The sequence below is a fragment of the Globicephala melas genome, chromosome 4, assembly GCF_963455315.2.
Source record: "Globicephala melas chromosome 4, mGloMel1.2, whole genome shotgun sequence".
NCBI classification, from domain to species: domain Eukaryota; kingdom Metazoa; phylum Chordata; class Mammalia; order Artiodactyla; family Delphinidae; genus Globicephala; species Globicephala melas.
The window spans coordinates 119,456,756-119,476,833 of NC_083317.1; the positions used below are offsets into that span (position 1 = coordinate 119,456,756).

General features: G+C 38.5%; 1 protein-coding gene across 3 annotated transcripts in view; it reads left to right on the top strand.

The window, feature by feature from the left end:
* The first annotated feature begins 502 nt into the window (after window positions 1-502).
* Window positions 503-20,078, top strand: part of PLSCR1 (phospholipid scramblase 1) — a 31,171-nt gene continuing 11,595 nt past the window's right edge. The window contains exons 1-6 of one of the 3 annotated variants that reach the window (XM_030873281.3): window positions 503-1,055; window positions 7,203-7,228; window positions 9,717-9,797; window positions 14,410-14,612; window positions 16,818-16,860; window positions 19,591-19,811. In XM_030873281.3, coding sequence (XP_030729141.1) covers window positions 7,216-7,228; window positions 9,717-9,797; window positions 14,410-14,612; window positions 16,818-16,860; window positions 19,591-19,811 — 561 coding nt within the window. In that variant the 5' untranslated portion in view covers window positions 503-1,055; window positions 7,203-7,215. Of the gene's footprint in view, window positions 1,056-3,219; window positions 3,333-7,202; window positions 7,229-9,716; window positions 9,798-14,409; window positions 14,613-16,817; window positions 16,861-19,590; window positions 19,812-20,078 lie in introns of those variants that run through there. The other 2 variants (XM_070045396.1, XM_060297626.2) reach the window with 2 other exon arrangements.

Sequence of the window (20,078 nt, forward strand, 5' to 3'; positions counted from 1 at the left end):
AGATCAAAATGAGAAATGCTTGAAAGTCTATATTCACAGGTCTATTCACCAACCCTCATTCACTCTCGCCACGGAGAGAATGTGGCAATGGTATATACCACCCTAAGCAAGGTGTAAGAGCTTTTTTCTGTTTAAAAGATAACAGAAACTTCTAGAGATTCAAAAACAATATTCATGGAGGAGGAGAGGTTGAAAAAAAAACATTGAAAACGGAAGGTACTGGATCTCTACCGTTTTCCTATTCCTTCTGCAGCAGATATCAGCAGTCAGAAAGCTAAACGGCAAGGTACATATCACTTCTTTTCTCCATATCCAGCTTTGTTTGGAAGATCATGTGTTACTTTGGTAAATAAAAATTTTACTAGAAAAACAACAATGAATCCTTCCGGTCAACAAATATTTTCTTACTGCGCCAGTTTGCCAGTAGGGGCGCTGGAAATAGTGAACATTCTAAACACATCTGGTTGATTGGACTCTCCAAAGGAGTTAACATCATTTAGTGGAAAGAGAGAGACAGAGAGAGAGCGAGAGAGAAACAGAAAAGACACCATAAAGAAAAAACAAGTTTGACTCGCCCTCATTTGTACTCTGTACCGCTTCCTGCTTCCTGGCGAGGCCACCCCGGGGGCGGCCACTCCCCTGTTAATGACCAAGTTCCAGCTGGTTTCGACCTCCCAGTTCCTCGCGGCCCTGAACCTCAGAACCAACGTTTTTGGAGCCTCCCAGGGATCAGAAAGGGAGCTGACAATCTCTCCGCGCTGCACTGGGGCGGCGGTCCCGCCTCGGGGTCTCAAGCCTCCCGCAGCTACGCGGAAGCGCCAGTCCGGGGACGAGGGCGGGAAGCCCGTTTGGAACTCAGGGTCTAGGTAAACGAAACCAGAGGCCACGGGTTTCGTCACCACGGTCTTTCGGATGTCTCTTTCCTGGTAACTTCAGGGAAGGTTGTGTAAGGAGCACTCTTGACTGCCAAGGGTCGGAAGCCGAGCATCGGCTCCGCGCCCGGGTTCCCCGAGCTCGTCTCACCGCAGGCAGCGCCGGAGCTGCGGCGGCTACAGGTTGGTGGGCGGCGTGCCCGGTCTCCTCCTGCGGGTGCCGGGCGCGGGGCTGGCGCGGGTTCCCAGGCCAGGCGGGGGGCACTGGGGGCTGCTTGGGAGCGAGGGGCGCGAGGGCCGGCGGGTTGCGTTTGCGCTGAGGTTGGGGGCGGGGGGCTCGGGCCCCAGTGGCCTCGGGAAGCGACCGCAGAAGCCGACCAGGGACTCAGCAGGGAGCCCGGCTGACCTAGTCCTATCCCGGCCCGTCCCAGGACCTTTCCAAGGCCAAGGTGTTTTCTGCCTGAAACCGCCTCGTAGGTTCGAACGCGCTTAGTCCATCTCTTAATAGCGCGGAAGTGCGCTGGATCATGGCCAGAACCTGGGCTCAGCGGTATCTGCGAGCATTTAGGGGTATTCAGAGGGACGATTAATAGATCCTGCTAGCTGTCGTTGAACAGTCAGTATTAATGAGGAGTGTGGCTGCAGCCAAAACTATAGTAGGCACCCTGGGACACCAGACGAATTGGGAAGACAGGCGGTTTATCACATAGAGGCTAAAGCCAGTAGCTCAGGAGCCCACCTGCCTGACTTGAACCTGCCTCTACTACTTAATATCTGTGGACCCCCAGGCAGTTTCTTCCTACATGTTCCTTCCTTGGCTCATCTCTGAAACTGGGTAACGATCAAAAGTTACAAGAGTTAGAGTGTGACGTATAACTTTGGCACTGCAGAGTGTACTCAGTAAACATTAGATTTATTACTTTAAATATTTGAGCAAGTCCCTGATCCTCCAAGCTCACTGTCTGGTTCCCATGTGGTTTTATTTAGACAGCTATTCCAGCAAATCCTGGAATGGCCACTTCCCAGTTCCGGGAACAGGCAGTCAGTGTTTCTCCTAGTTGAGCAGTTTGAGATACATGGTTAGTGCAAGTGTCACTTGCTTAGTGTGAAGTATCAGGAGATTCAGGGTCCCCTTGTTCTTCCTGGAGCTTTCTTAACAATGGAACTTTCTCTTAATACCACCCTGGCGAGTATGACAATTGTAGGGCTTTGAACACTGAACAAACACAAGGAAATGAAAAATAAATGAAAAGGGAAGTGAGTGGGTTTCTGCAGTTGGATAGAAGCGTCACATGAAACAGCTGAGTCACAGATTAGCCAGCCTTCACATCTGTAAGGTAACTGTCCTTTCTGACTGAAGGGAGTGAAATAATACTGTACACAACTATTGAATCAGCAAGCACCAATTAAGCGTCTTGTCCTGACAGGCCATGCTCTGGCCTTTGAGAGCTTAGACAGGAAACCTGTAAGAACTGTTCCCTGTTCACCTCTCCATCCTCTGGTCCAGTGATCTCTCTCCTTCTATGCTCTGTGACCCACAGATCTTTATTCCCTTGAATGAGCCAAGCTCCCTCCCTCCAGCCTCAGGACTGCTACCTATGCAGTTCCCCCTGCCTCTAATGCCTCACCCCATCCAAATACACACCTCCATAGCCTAGTTGATTTTAAACTGCCTTTGGCTCTCAGATGTGACTTTCTGACAACCCCACTACACTATCTAAATTAGTGCCTCCATAACTCTTTTTATAGAACCATTATTTTTATTCATAGCGCTAGTATTTGTAATAATATATTGTTAATTGTCTGCCATTTTGTTCTAGTGATTGTTATAGTGCCTTACATGCTCTGTGCCTTCAAGCAATATTCCTTGGAAAGAGGCACAAACTTTATAGTGAGTGACTATTTACAGACACATTTATATGTGTATATGTGCATTTATATATGTGTACATGAGTGTGTATACTCTACTGCATTTTCTTTAATAGTGCTAAATTTTAAAAAACCAAAGCATTGTAGTTAAGCAGTGCTAACTATTGTGCTTTACATTTTTCAAATTTTTCAAATACTAAGTACTTACAAAAAACTCTTGCCTGGCCTAGTAAAAAAAACAAATAGGCAGCAGTAAATCTGAAATTCCTGCTCTCTGCCTTACATAAGAAAAACACCATAAAGATAGTCTCTTCACAAATTTCTCTGAAAATTGGCAATTTGGGATAATGTCTTTTTTTTTTTTTTCCCAGTGAATCAAGGACATGACTGCAAAGGAAATGAATCGTGAATCATTCATATGAGCTAGTTACTGAGCCGTATGACATTAAGTAACCATTAACCTCTCTGGCCTTAGTTTCCTCATTTTTAAGGAGGAAAGGGAACAACACAAATTTGTGAGAGAGCTCTCAGTTGTCAGGAAAGGCTCTTCAGGAGTAATAAAGCAACCAAACTAGGATAGCTGACATAAAGGTTAGTTTATGTGTCTTTGGTCTCTTTGGTTTAGTTGCTAGTTTTGTACAACACTTGACCACCTCTCTCTCTGTTGGTCCCAGCTGATGAAATGTCTACGTTGTTCTTCAAGGTTTACTATGAAATGCTATCCCAATGTGGTTCTGAGCATATTTGTTTTGATTTCTTGAATCTAAAATACAGAAGTGGTATTTTATAGGCAGAGTCTCTCTTATCAGGTTCCTTGCACTGATGATGGCCTCAGCCACCCCACTTCGGTCCCCTGTCTTGGACATACGTGTACTGGTATATTCAAATCCTCACCAACATCTTGGCCACCTGTTTGTGTGAACCCATCTGTTTTTGCTCTGCTTGTGTTTTACCAAAACCACAGTTCAACAGATGAAGTGCTTTTGACCTTAGGTGTTAACCTTTCTAAATGCATAAAATTTACCTACAAACATAAGCTGAACAACATGGAAATTGCTTGATTTGTGACTTACCTCAGCAAGGGTTGGGTTCTCCGCTAGCTCTGTCTAATTCCTCCTCTCCCCCTAGTCTAGTATCTCATTTTCATTTATTCATAGGAAGTTAGGGATATAGAATTCTGCGATTGTGTTTAGAGCAGTAAAGTTTTGTTAAAATAATTAAGGACACATATCTCCATTTTGGGACTCTGAGAAAAATTGTCAACTGGCTTGGTTTTTGGCAGTTAAGTAAAATTGGATAAGTAACCCAAATCTTGTTTATGCCTAGTTCATAGGCTTAGTAGTTTCAGGATCTTTCAGAATTAGGGATGTTTCCCCTTTGGGTTGCAGGTTATACTTTAATAGTTTTGACGAAATAAGATAGAAATTTCAGAACCCCAAGAGATGGGTCAAAGGGTTTCCTGTAATATGAATTGTGGAGCCACAACTGGATATCACGTGCACTATTTCCCCTTCACCCGGGTGGTAGAGGTTTATGATTATCTAGTATCCCATAGCACCAATAGAATAAGTCTTAATGGTGTCTGATAGAATAAATTTAACAGATACATGCTTATATGTATAGTATATGATGCCTTAATTTCCTCAGAAGCTCTCATTTAACAAGTTAGGATAAGTGTGTAGTAATCAGATTATAATTTGGAATTCTGTATTTGTCCTGAAGTAATTATGATTCCAGTGGTACAATGTATAATATGACTTCATTAGAGTTCTTTTTCTTTTAGTACAGGATAAATATGATTTTCTTGCAAGTCTTGCTGTGATTTGTTTCTTACTAGGAGTAGTGGAAGACATTATTTAAAAGTTATAATATTAAATTAATTAACTAATAAATTAATTCATCCAGGACACACAGCCCGATCATTCCCAAAACTGAGTGATGTTATGTCTTGTAATAGAACCATTAAGTTTGAGAAAACCAGAACATCCTTAAAACAGCAAAGGAGAGCAGACAGGGATGAACATGGGGGATGTCTTTAGTCCACAAGTGCGTTATTCTGCCTGTGGCACACATACAGGTTCAACTGTCACTTCACATTTTGCACCAGAGCTTATGATGTAACATTTTTCATGCTTGAGATATTAGGAACTTGTGAAAATTCTAAAAACTACAGGAAAATGAGGACCCAGATTATACTGCAGTAGTTTTGCCAACAGGTACTCATCCTCACAAAACTATAGTTTAAGACTCAAGATATTGTGACCAAGTAGGAAGGAAAGAGTAAATACAAACAAATGAGCTCTGTTTGAGTCTGTTTCACTTCCTTTTCTTTGACTTCTGTGCAAGGAGAGAATTATCTCTGGCTTCATGAAAAGTAAATACTCATATTCATAGTTGGTACTCATTCTGCAAGGACTTGGGTACTTATTGCTCCATTGCTTAAGAGCCTCCACCTGTTCCTAATGTGATGCCTAGCACTCGTGTATGAATTCCCTCTCTTTCTAGCACATTCTTTATTTCTGACTGGCACTGAATTTCCCAGGCTCAAACAACTAAATGCTAAGAGGAAATATATTTTAAATTAAAACTAATTTTTTTTTTCCTCTCAGATGTATAGACTTGCCCTCCAGAAACTATGGAATTTTTTTGCCAATTCAGTGATTTGTTCACAAAACTAAATTGTTTATTTCTAAAAATTAGACCTCAGGTATTATTTCGGATTTTTCCTTGAGCTGAGCGCCCTTCTGACATTTTAGGCAAGGCAGGAATGACTGAAACAGTAGTCCCTTAAAATTGCTAAGTTGATTGAAGGGCCATATAACATTTTTTTAAAAAACTAATCATATTATGAAGTGGTCCTATGAGAAACAGTAGTTAAGTAAAATCTTGAGCTGTTTAGTCCAGTTTGTTAACTAAGGGATACTATGCATTTCTACTCCAGAAATGGAGTAGTTTTTAAATGTTTTATGTATGTTAGGGTATTGAAGATAATGGGTATGAATTTTAATATACAGTCTTTGATCACAGAACTGCATGTTGACAAAAGTAATCATGGTCTATTGTATATAAGAATTTAGTCTCCTTTCTTAGTTGTCCTTCATATGATAGAACATAAAACACAATAATGGCCTTTGAAAACTTTTGGTATGCTTTTGTTACATGTGTTTATTAGCTTATTGTTCACCTTCTTGAATAACTGCAGAAAAACATAAATCTTAATCTTTTTGTTCTTTTGTCCTGAGGAGGTCCATAGCACTTGGTTTCTGACCAGTTAATGCTAACAGGGTAGTATTGTTCTAAGAAAATCCAGGAAGTCAAATCTGTAACAAAAAACATATTTTTAAATTTATTCCAGGGCCAAGAAAACCCATTACTGAACTCCTTGAGTATATATAATTAAGAGGTGACTGTAATTGGAATATTCTTAAAAGTTTTACTATATTATTAAATTTTATGCTTATAACAGGCAATGATAAATCGATAACTTAGAAAAGGAGAAAAGGGATATGGTTTCCTCTTGGGAACATTGGATTTTAGTTAAGGATATGGAAGGATCAGTTGACTTTTATTTACCATTTAGGATAACACAGTAGAAGGAGCTAGTAAAGGGGCAGCAAAAACTGGAGAAGGCCTGGGAAGGGTGGAGCCAATTCATATTAGTGTGTGGGTCCCAGATAAAACAACTGAGTAGCAAGTTTTTGCCTAATGTGTTAATTGTAATTAACAGGCAGATAGGGGTTGGGATTTAAAGTGGAGAGATAGGAAAAGTAGTGACTGGATAATTGTGGGAAAGACTAGGATGGGATCAAGGCAGTAGAAGGCAGAAGTATTGAGTATAATGTTTTTTATCATTATTTTTCTGTAGAAATAAGCAAGACAAAGTTTCAGTTGGATTATCATGGTGTTACAGCTACTATAACCCCTGAGTATATGTTTTTAGGCTAAAATCATGTATTGATACACAAACAGGGGGTCAGGCCTTCTCAAATTTGTTGCTGAAGCTGGGCAGAACATGTCCTCAGGACCTGGAATTTCCAGAGATATTTACAGCAGTGTGACCTGATAGCTAACCTTTTTCCTTCTCCTGCTGGACCACGCCTGCAGCCCAGCCCTAACAGCTGGATGCTGGATTGCACGCTCCCTGTAGATTGTGTGGGTTGGAAGCCTCCAGTTTTTAACTGGAGGGCCTTGGGTTCACAGTGTTTCTGTCTTTCTGCCTCATTGAACCCTCTCTTCCCAAGATTTTTAGAAATTGTTCACCATCCTGGACTGACCTACAACTTGTAAAATCCTACTCAGAAACATAGCAGCGGGGAATACAGTCAAGACTGAAGGGTTTAAATGACCAGATTCTGGAAGACTAGATGAATAGAGGAATATCTCATGTGTATATAGTTTCAGAGTATCTTGTTTCAACTGTCATATTTGAATTATATATTTATATCAGGTCTTCTTTTTCAGAACTGTTTAAATCATGGACAAACAAAGTAAGTAATTTAAGTGTTCACTTTCCACCTATAATGTTAAATCTCTTGTTAATGTGTTATTTGTCATAATGTTCTATTCAGTTTCTGAAAGGATATAATTTGCTTTGTGTTGTTTATGTTCCAGAATCCTAAGTCTGGGCCAGTGTTTTGGCTATAGAGAAGATGTACACAAATATCCATGACCACTAATTTTTCCTTTAAAAGTAAAAAAGCCTTCGATAAACCTAAGAAATTTTAGGCTTACTGGGAAATATGTTGTATAATTTATATTACATTTCATCTGAATTACATTTCATCTGAATCAAGCTTCCCTTTTCTTTGTGCATTTTATATACAGAAAGACTGTTCCTATCATATTGTTTAACAAACAATGACTTTAATATGCCAGGACATTGTAATAAAATGCTCAGATACATCCCCAATATATATCTCATAAAATACACATGTGAATAGGTTTAAATAAATACAACTTTATTTTATGGCTTTTTTTTTTCCAAGAAAATTCTAAATAAGATGAGTATTAACCAAACATGTAAAAAAAGACTTTTTCTGAGAGAAAAAAAATCCTATGGGAAAAATAGGGAAAACAAAATCCTGTTTTCTGAAGGATCTCTATTCTCTATGTTTGTTTAGATAGCTAAAGAGATGTTTATCTCTACCACAATGCCAGCCTTGCTACATATACTAGATACTCTTTAGGACCAGAAACCTTGACTTTCCTTCACGAAGTTTCATGATTTTTCTTAATGCTTGCTGTACTAATTTAATTGTATTAACAATACTTACTTTACTTTTTAAACGTAAATTTATATAGTATTAAGCTATTTTCTTTGCTACAAAAATAGGATGCTTCAAATCACTTAAAAAAATCATTGGGTCATGGTGACAATTAACCTTTTAACTCTTCAGCTTCCTATATACAAATGCATGTGTTTGTATGTATATGTGTGCATAAATTGAAATAGAATGTATGTATGTATATAAATATAGAGAGAAATAATAATAACTTGTTGACAGTATGAAATTCCTGTGATTTTTGTAAGTTATTCTAAGTTGCATTTCACAAATGCAGAAATCCATCCATAATTCATATGCTCTCTGATCTACTTGAGCACTCGCCCATGCATTTATTTTCTCTTTGTATAAATTCCCCTGGAATTCCTGAAACCAGGATCATTGCTCTAGTACCAAAACCCCAGGGATTATGAGCTCCTAATTTCTTGAATATGTCAACTCCTTGATATGTGTGTATATTTACTCTTGTTTAAACAGTGGTACCTGTTAAGAGGTGCCAAAATGTGACATATCACTTAAGGATGGGTCTTTAAGTCTTTCAAGGCCCATGATACATACAGGAAATGTGTCAGATTGAAAGTTTGGTCAACTTTTTCTTCTGCACCGTTGCCATGTCCCCATTATTCAAAAATAAACTATTTTGAATTTACAGTTAATAAGCCATAGGGAAGAGACGAGAATATGGTGTAAGTGTAGTGTCCACTAGACCATAAATTCCATGAAGGCAGAGCCAGTGTAGCCGGAGAGCCTAACTGAGGGTGACACAGGAGATGCTAGTACGAAATATTTATTTTCTGGCCAGGGTGCTTGCTAAAGGAATGATTAGGTAAACACAAATATGAAGAACTAGGAAACTGAACCATTTGTACATACATATTAAAGATTATTCAAACTACATTGATTAGCAGATAACAAAAGTTAGTATGTTTATTTATTGTAACTAAGTCAGTTATGATTTTTGTAGTTCAAAATCAGTCAAATACTGGGAATTTCCTATAGTTCAAACTTAATGGGGTAGTTTCAGAGTAAGCATAAAAAGGATATTTAAATACTGAATTGCATGTATTATTTTAAATATTTAAAACATAATTCTTATAGCAACAATTATAGATATCTTTAAAATCACCTATTATCCTTCTATTACCAAACCCACATCCAACTAGGTTCATTTATCTCCTTCTTCACAGTCTATGTAGTTGTTTTTTTTTAACATTTTTATTGGAGTATAATTGCTTTACAATGTGTGTTAGTTTCTGCTTTATAACAAATTGAATCAGTTATACATATACATATGTCCCGATATCTCTTCCCTCTTATGTCTCCCTCCCTCCCACCCTCCCTATCCCTGAGAAAACCATAATTCAAAAAGAGTCTATGTAGTTTTGAAACAATCTATTTTTCCTAGTAACAACAAAATCAGTGTATGGGAGAGAACACTCATCAGGCATATTTGAAAACTAGAAATTCAGCCCCAGTAATTAGCTGCCTATTTTATCAGAAGGGAATTTGTTTGAAACAAGATTCTACTGCAGACTAACTCTGATAACAGGCATAGCTTTTGTTAAGTGAAGAATTCACTTTGTTTCAATACAACACAGGAGCATATAAATGAAATTATCTAAGAACAATGCATTTTTTTTTCTGATATGTATTTTTTTAAGAAGATATATGTTTACCTCTCCTTGAATTGCAGATGTGCAAATGAATGATCCTCACCCAGGAACACAGTTGCCAGGCGGGTATCCCCCTGAACATCCTCCGGCAGCTTTCCCAGGTAAAACACTGGCTTAAAGAATAAAAAAACAAAATTTATGAGTTATTGATATTCCCCAAAGGGTGTGTGTGTGTCTGTCTGTCTGTCTGTCTCTGTATTTTAGTAGTGTCTTTTACTAAAAGTTCAATAATGAAATTTGTAGCCTAGTTCTGGATATTTTTCTTTGACTATACGTTATCATAAATATCATTAAAATATTTTTTATTTATACAGAATAGTAAAAGTGTTGTGTTAATAAAAACAGTAATGAATTGACATTTAGCAAATAAGATATAAGGTTGCACATAAATTAAACCCCAAAATACACATATTAAATAACAGATTTTATCGATTCTCCATTCGTTCTGAAAATTATCGTCATGCAGTCACATTTAGGAGATTTATCTCTGGGTGTTTTTGAGTCATTTATTATCTAGGGTTAATTATGTTAAGTGATTGTCATGCAAAAGATATGACTGCTTAAGCCTGGAAGCTTCAAGCAATAGAAACATAGCTACCTGGGATAATTCTCATTTTTATTTTGTAACATACAAAAATGTGAAACCTTTGCTTTTATATACATGCCTTGCCTTTCTAAGAAAAGTAACTGAGTCATATCACTACAAACCAAGTAATATATTATTTCTTTTGAACCACTGCATAGAAGACTTCAGAGATTTTCATTTAGACAAATGCAGTTATCAACATTATCAGAACTTGGGCTTCCCTGGTGGCTCAGTGGTTAAGAATCCTCCTGCCAATGCAGGGGACATGGGTTCAGGCCCTGGTCCAGGAAGATCCCACATGCCACGGAGCAACTAAGCCCGTCACACCCACTGAGCCTGCACTCTAGAGCCCGCGAGCCACAACTGCTGAGCCCGTGTGCCACAACTACTGAAGCCCATGCGCCTAGAGCCCATGCTTCGTAACAAGAGAAGCCACCACAGTGAGAAACCCGCACACTGCAACGGAGAGTAGCCCCCGCTCTCCGCAACTAGAGAAAAGCCCGCGCGCAGCAGCAAAGACCCAACGCAGCCAGAAATAAAATAAAATAAAATAAAAAACGTTACCAGAACTTTACCAAATGGCAGAGTTCATGGTGCACCTACATTTGCAAGTAGGCTGGCTACCCACATCTTGAGAGACCATCCTGAGGACTTAGGATCAAAAGGAGTCTTGTTTGGCCAGAAGGGTGTATGCATTTTTTATTCTACTCTGAGCAAACAAATCTGTTTAGGAGCTGAATGGCTTGTTTAGTTGTCTAGCCAGAAACCTCAGTGGAGCCTGGATCTCATCCAGATGTTTGCATTTAAACGAATGCGAGGTAGAAAGACTCCCAAGGCTCTAAGATGATAGTTCTCAAAGGTGCCTATACTTAAGTATTACTTGTAAACTGCTGAAAACACTAGTACCAGGGCACTATCCCAGGAAAACTGAAACAGAAGCTCTGGTTGTGGGACCCCAGGATTGGTCATTTTTTAATTTCGCAGGTGATTCTAACGTGCAGCCAGGGCTGAGAACTGCTGCTCTCAATTTTTAAATGGTTGGTGTTTGAAGAATTATTAGCAAGTCTATAGTATGCACCCAAGGCACTTGGAGGATATTTTAATCCACCCATGGCTAAATAATAGTAGGCGATACATAATTAAGTTATAATGAGACTTGAGAGTCTGTGAGAAAAATAGCTCAAATTTATTTCTCAAGTCGAAGGCCAGTATAGCACAGGTCTTTTATGACAGTGATGCTAACAATAGTAATAGATTAAAACTGAGAGTTTATTGTGCCTAATGTGAATTAACTCATTTAATTCTCAGACAATATTATGGGGTTAATACTATTAATTATCACCATTATGCAAGTGGGAAAACTGGCATAGAGAGGCTGGATCAGGCTTCAAGTTCTGGCTTCTGTACTTAATAGTTGTGTTGTGGTTTTAAGCAAGTTGCTGTACCTCCAAGCCTCAGTTCTTATCTATAAAATGGGCATAATATTTTCTAATTCAGGCGTTTTGGAGATTAAATGAGAGTATGTGTAAAGCAACTAGCACAATGCCTTACAATTAATAAATGACAAATATTTGCTAACTATTATATTAATAATATATTAAATCAATTGGGCTTTAGGTAAATTAAATTTCAGGTAATTCTATATGCTTAATCCATTGATTTGGGAAATAATTATCCTCTCTAAGAATCTCGTGAAGGTTTAATAATGCTAATAATGTAACCAATTAATTCACATCTCCTCCCCCTCACTGGCTTGCCTGTGGTTTCATCTTTGCACTGTAGTCAGTGATGTTTAAAAATAGTTATCTGTTAATATTACAGACAGTACCCAATGGGTACATCATTGGCTTCCTTTTGCTTTCAGGATAAAGACCAAAATGCTTAGTTTGGTCCACCAAACCCAAGGGGCTCCCCTGCCTTCTCCTTATCTGTCTCTTAAGATTGTCTCTCCTGTTCAGGTAGACTGGCCTTTTTGCAGATTTTTAAATGCACTGTGTTTGTTACTATCCCAGGGCTTCTTTCTGAAATATTCATTCCCTGCTGCCCAGCTACTCAACTCCTTTGTATCCCTCAGATCTCAGCTGAGGGTGGTCCTCAGGGAGGCTGTCCCAACTCCCTCCCTCTGTCTCTCCCCATCTAAACGCCCTCCTTTGGCCCATAAAACCCTGGTCCCTCCCTTCAAAGTGCTTGTCTCTGATTTTAGTTAATCACTTACTGACACTGGTGTTGTAGATCCCTAGAGTAAGGGTGAGTGTAAAATTCTCTCTCCCATTAGGCAATGAGGGCAGGGGTTGCATTTGCATTTCCCATTTTAAATCCCAGTGCTTGGTACTCCTAAAAACTTTGCAAGATATCACACAGATCATGGAACTCAGTCTTTTGTTTAAAATCCCTAAAGCCTGTCAATCACACTTGGAATAAAATCCACACTCCTTATTAAGGGGCTCTCAAGATGAATTGATCCTATTTCTTTACTGACAGCTGTTTCTGTTCTTCCTCTCCCTTATAACGTCCCTCTCTTTCTCAAACATGTCAGATTTATTCCTAAAGTCAGAGATTTTGTATTTGGTATTCCTGCCTCCTGGAATATTTCTTACCATATCTTCACACACACTTTTTCCCTTCTCAACTTTTAGGTGTCAACCATAAATTTTATCTATCTAAAGTAATTGGTTGATACCTTGCCCTTTTCCCCATGTATTTTCTCCATCAGGTCAATCTGAAATCTTTTTTTAAAATTTATTTTCTGTCTCCTAGAAGTTGCCTCTAAGCTCCCTGAGAGCAGGTTGCCTTGTTGATAGCTGTATCCTCTGATTCTAGACCCAATCACATTATAGATCATCTGTAAATATTTATTCATTTAAGAGGGAATAAGTTATAAAACTATACTTAAAAGACATTGCTATGAGGTTTAGTCTGTCTTCTGAGTCTTACTTTTTATTGTTGTATGTATTTTGTTGTCAGTATTCCACTTAAAAGTATTTACAATTTTCCTGCTCTAAGTGTTAAATTTTGCATAGCCTTAACTGTTAAAATATTGTGGGACACAGTTCTTTGCAACTACATCCTCCATTCCTGTGGAACAGCTACTCTGCAGACTATTCATTTAAGTTATAAAGTTATGAAGCTTCATATTTGTAATCACAAATTCATGTGGAATAGAGTATATACTCATTTCTTCCTCTACTGTGCTTAATAAGTACTTGAGACAATTTTGCCTACTATAAGGTTTTACCTTCCTTGGTTCTCAAACTGTATTTTCGAGAGAGCTTAGGGTGCCAAACTGTGAAATTTACATTTGTGACCTAATATCATAACTTAACTTTTTTTTTTTTTTCACGTGGAGGGTTTTAACACCCATGGTGTTAAAACTTCAGGCAAATTGTTAACCCAGAGGAGTATCTGGGCAGTACTGGAAGGAATGACATACCCTTACCACTATACTAGGGTTTCTCAACAAAGATACTACAGTATTTCAGGATGGATAATTCTTTTTCTTTTTTCAAGGCACCGTTCTGGTCCTTGTAGGATATTTAACAGCATCCCTGGCTTCTACCCACCAGATGCCAGTATTCCCTTCCCTTCAATTATGACAGCCAGAAGGGTCTCCAGACCTTGCCAAATATGCCATGAGGGGACAAAACCACTATCAGTTCTATACAGATAAGAAATGTCACATGTTGGAATTCTAGAATTATCATTTTTTACAGGGTGGTTTGGTCCTAGAAATGCTGACTCAAAGCCTTTATTCTGGGCTTTCTACTCAATGCCATCCCTCTTTTCCTGGAAGCCATTCCAGAATTTTTATGTACCTGATTCTAGATCGTTGTTGACTTTCTTTCACTTTATTAGATTTCAAGCATATTTTCACCTGAGTTTTGAATGATAAGGGTAAGGCTGTGGGGCAACTCTAAACACAGCCTAAAACCCTCAGAATAGGAGTGGACCTGAAACCACAGGTATTTCATTGAAACGTCACTGAGAGAGAAAAACACAAACCTTAAGCTTCATAGAAACAGGATTTCTAAGTAGAAATTGTAGTTTGTAGATAGCTGGGTGATCCTAAAAGAGTTGAAGTTTGCATTTTTCTCTGCAGTTACAAATAATTTCACATGTTCATATTTCAGGACCTCCAGGATATACTGGCTATCCTGGCACCCAGGCTGGCTATCCAGTCCCGCCAGCTGGCTATTCAGGTGCTGGCCCAGTCGGCTTTCCTGTCCCATACCAACCAGTGACTAGTCAGCCAGGCGCACCTGCAGGGGTACCATGGATGCCAGCACCATCACCTCCATTAAACTGTCCACCCGGATTGGAATATTTGACTCAGGTAATTCAATGCATAAAAGACTCATTAAAAACAAAACTGTGCTTCCAGTTTACTTAATGAGATTAACAACTGGCTAATTCACAAAAGTCTGAAATGGTAAAACAACATGTTTTGCTTACAGATTACTCTAATTCTTCTAGGTCAGGTTTACTTTTAAAGCAAAATGAAAATGTCTTAGGAAATTGTATTTTCTATGATCTTGAATATAATCTGCAATAATAGCTAATAGCAAACCTTTATTAAGCTTCCAGGCTTTGTTCCTAAGTATAATTCATGTACTTACTCATTTAAATTCTTTTTTAAAAATTCTGTGATATACAAGTGCTCTAATTATCACCATTTTACAGAAGAAGAAACTGAGGTCCAGAGAAGTTACATAATTTGCTTAACATCAAAATGCAGAGGAATTGGGAATGGCTTTTTACTTCTGGAACCTTAGTTCTGGATCCTGCCCTTTAATCCCAATACTGAACAATTTCCTAGGAGTTGGAAAGAACCATCAAACTCGATTTAGTGTTGATTTTCCGTAAGTGGTACCAAGAAAGGAGTTATTGATTTGTGTATAATATGACCTACCTTTCATTATACTTAAGAAAATTACATTTTTATGTTCCTTTTGTTCTTTGGAAGACCCAATTTTATTAATGCTACCAATAAGAAAAAAAAATTCCTGGATTTTAATGTACTACATGATAGCTTATCTCAGCAATGTGAGATTTAGTATTTGTCTGCCATTAGAAATCTGGTAGGTTAGTTTTCAGTAAATGAATTGTCTCTCTTGCACTGTCTGCACTAATTTAATTTACTACAATGCACTTGGGCAGCCTATAATATAAGAATTTTGCACTGTTGGTGGGAATGTAAATTGATACAGCCACTATGGAGAACAGTGTGGAGGTTCCTTAAAAAACTACAAATAGGGCTTCCCTGGTGGCGCAGTGGTTGAGAGTCCGCCTGCCGATGCAGGGGACGCGCGTTCGTGACCCGGTCCGGGAAGATCCCACATGCCACGGAGCGGCTGGGCCCATGAGCCATGGCCGCTGAGCCTGCGCGTCCGGAGCCTGTGCTCCGCAACGGCAGAGGCCACAACAGTGAGAGGCCCGCGTACCGCAAAAAAAAAAAAAAAAAAAAACTACAAATAGAACTACCATATAACCCAGCAATCCCACTACTGGGCATATACCCTGAGAAAACCATAATTCGAAAAGAGTCATGTACCACAATGTTCATTGCAGCACTATTTACAATAGCCAGTATTTGAAAGCAACCTAAGTGTCCATCAACAGATGAATGGATAAAGAAGATGTGGCACATACATACAATGGAATATTACTCAGCCATGAAAAGAAACAAAATTGAGTTATTTGTAGTGAGGTGGATGGACCTATAGTCTGTCATACAGAGTGAAGTAAGTCAGAAAGAGAAAAACAAATACCGTATGCTAACACATATATATGGAATCTAAAAAAAAAAATATATGGTTCTGACGAACCTAGGGGCAGGACAGGATAAAGACGCAGACGTAGAGAATGGACTTGAGGACACGGGGAGTGGGAAGGTTAAGCTGGGACGAAGTGAGAGAGTGGCATTGACATATACACACTACCAAATGTAAAATAGCTAGCTAGTGGGAAGCAGCTGCATAGCACAGGGAAATCGTCTCGGTGCTTTGTGTCTACCTAGAGGGGTGGGATAGGGAGGATGGGAGGGAGACGCAAGAGGGAGCAGATATGGGGATATATGTATACATATGGCTGCTTCACTTTGTTATATAGCAGAAACTAACACACCATTGTAAAGCAATTATACTCCAATAAAGATGTTTAAAAAAAAAAAAGAATTTTGGTAGCTCCTAAGTTCTCTAAGAAATACCCTAAGCAGATTTTTTTTTTAAATTAGGCCCTTACAAAATATTTGGGGACGTTGTCACCTACTACAAATGATGATATCAAAAGGAAGAAAAAATGTTTAGATTTGTAGAAAAAAGCTCTTTAAATGGATGAAAAGGTCTTAATATTTCTTAGGCCCTTCTGGAAGGAACATATTAACTTTAATTTTATATCTAGAAGTAATATAAACAATTATTAAATATTGATAAATGTTGATAATTGATTACATACATTCTTCTAAAATATAAGAACACTAATGTTAATTTGTTTGGCTTAATAACATATGGTTACAGCTTAATTTTTTTTATTATAATAGATAGATCAACTATTGATTCATCAGCAAATTGAACTTCTGGAAGGTATGTATTCATTGTATTTATCATATTTCTAGGAAGAGAGGACATTTATGCAGATAAAGGCATATCACCAACCACAGATATAACACCTTCAGTGATGCTGGATATTAAAACTGGTTATTTACAAATGTCTCTCTTCGTGATAATGAATTGATAAGGATTATCAGCAGCTCATTTCTTGAGTTAGGAGCCAAGTGGTAAAATACTATTATGCTGGACATCTCTCCTCATGATACAGACCCTAACTTAGAAGGAAACCAGTCAAAACTTACTGTTGTTCCCCCTTCTCTCTAGAAATCATTTCAGTGATTCTATCACTTTGCCTAACCTCTGTCCCTTCAACCGTTTTTTCCCCAGTTTGTGATGTCCTTGCAGTTGTCACAGAGCCACATGCAATAGTTCAGTTCCCTTAGTAAATATATTTCCAGAGCAAGTGAACTCTGAATTTGGATGGATGGGAATGTTTTGGAAAATTGCATTACTGCCCACAGTTTCTCTTGGGAGTCCAGAGGAACCCTATAAAACCCTTTTTTCCACAGGCTGTGGATATCACCTTGGGCACAGGGACACTGCACTGGAGGGTGTTGACCAGCCGGCCAAGAGGCCTGACTTCCTAGAATGCCACTGGTGCTCCTTTGAACAGGGCCTGACTCCTACAGCTGTTTCCTTAGGTCCAGTGCTCGTCAGGTGCAAAGTAAACTTAAGAAGCCACTAGATGTTTCAGGACTGCTGCCGGGGGAAAGGGAATCTGGGTAGATTCATGCACTACAGTATCCTCCTTATAGGTATAAAGAGGTCAGTGAAAACTCTAATAGATTTTAGAATATATCTATTAACTCTTTCTTCACATCTTTGCAAAGTTCTTTTCCATTGATAGAAATTATGTGAACTGTGCTACTGTAGAAATACGGTTGATATTTGGTTAGAATATATAATTGTTGCTTATTACACTTAAATTACTTGTAATGTACACTTAGATATTTAGAATGTTCTCATTTTCATTAGTTTGTTTATATTACATTTTCTCTGGAAAGGAACTCTTCATATGATAATTTATATTCTTAACTTTTTTAATGATTCATTTTAGGGAATTTATTCTTGATATTATAAAAAACAAAAAAACAGACACTATACATTATATAGCACTCCATTTATAGTTTTAAGGTTTATAAGTTTTATGTATATATTTGGAAATATATATGTATTAATCATGAAATATAAATTTCAAATTTAGTAGTTATAAATTCTTCAGTTTTTTAAAGAAGGATGTCTAATTTTCTTTTCTTTTTGTCTCCAACTGAAAGTTTATATTTTAACATTATGAGCAGTATAAAGAAATAAAGATTACTCAGTTCATTTTTAGCACCTGAGACTATGACAGGCACTTATACATTTCCCAATTCAAAACTTAATAGACAATAAAGACATAACCATAGAATTCTCTTGTTTTATTTGTTTTCATTTTTTAAGTAACTAGAAGGAAGCTTAGATTGTGTAAGCCCACTGATCTCATTACACAGATAAACAAGCTGAAGAATTTTCAGATTAAGCTACTTAATGAAACAGTTAGGTAATAGATCCCATTTCATGAATCAGTTTAATTTTTTCACATGAAATATTTGACTGGCCGATATTGAGGTAAAGGGTGGTTCTATTAAAGGCAGGGTCAGGGCCTGTCTGAGTCAGAGCAGAGATACTTAAGGGAGGTCATGGTGATAAAATTTGTGAAGAACATCTCTATCTGACTAAAAGTCCATCCACACCAATATTAGAGAGTGATTTTTGTCTCTGTGTTTCTTTTAATTGCTCATTATGTTGGTGGCTTCTAATACCCTATGACCCACGTTAATCAGGGCTATGGACAAGTGGCACCATGAATTGCTCCCTCCTGGCTTTAAGCAAGGAGAGGTTTCCAAAGTGTGGTTCAATGTGGGAAGCCCTTTGGTAAGATACCACGTGGGTGTCAGATGTCAGCCCATCTGTTTCCCCTGTGAAGAGATTAGCCCCTGCTAAGGTACAGAGTTCACTTAGGATGCCAGTGGCCTGGAATCCTCCGACTTGCAGCCTTGGTTGCCAAGGGCCTTTCCCCTTGTCTAACACCCATTTGCCACTTCTGAACAACCACTGCTGAGCTAAACAAGGGTGCCCTGGGCTGAGGGTGACGTTCTACCTCACCTTGCATTTTCACTCTCTCCCTCTTCACGTGTGCATTGAGAGAAAGCCCTCTCACACCTTCCTCACACAGTGCAGAAAGAGAAGCCATGACTGTGGTTTATAAAACTAAATCTCAAGCCAATTTACTTAATATAATACTATACGGTGCATAAACATAGCAATCTTCCTATATTCCCCTCCATAGCTGAATACATGAACAAGTAGACATTTTCTGCATTCACTTAAAAGGACTGTCGCCATCGGCAGCACTGCACCATCCCTCACAGCAAAGTCTCCCTTTCTGACATGGGTCTATGGAATTAGGAAGATACGAGTTGTTTTCTCTTTCATGTCTCATACAGGAATTCCTAATTTCTTTGTACTTTAATACCCTCTCATCCATTCCCTTTGCCTTTTTTTCTCTGTTTAGATCATCTCTAAACATCTTTCCTTTTCTTCCTCCTGTATTATATGAAGTATCATCTTAAAATGGTATAACTAGATATTGTAGTATCTTAGGATAGACTGATTATTCTTTTAACACAATAGTCATAGTGAATCCCTCTTTTATGTTTTTAGTCTTAACAGGTTTTGAAACTTGTAACAAGTATGAAATTAAGAACAGCCTTGGACAGAGAATTTACTTTGCAGCAGAGGATACTGATTGCTGTACCCGAAATTGCTGTGGGCCTTCTAGGCCTTTTACAATGAGGATTCTTGATAATATGGGCCGAGAAGTCATAACTCTGGACAGACCACTAAGGTGTACCAGCTGTTGTTTTCCCTGCTGCCTGCAGGAGGTCAGTGAGCAATTACCAGGGTAATTTTTACAAATACTTTGCAAAGTAGTTCTGCAAGAATTTTCACCTTATTGGTGAATTTATATAATCAAATGAGATTTAAAGGAAAAGTGGTCCACCAGCTATTGGTTTATGCTTGAGGGTAAATGGTAGGAAGGAAGGCAGGTGGAAAAGAGTGAGCAGTTAGCCCCATGTCCCTGAGCAGTGTGCCCCCCGGGGGTGAGATCAGGGATCTCAGAGACCAGACTTCTTGATCTTCAGGGAGAG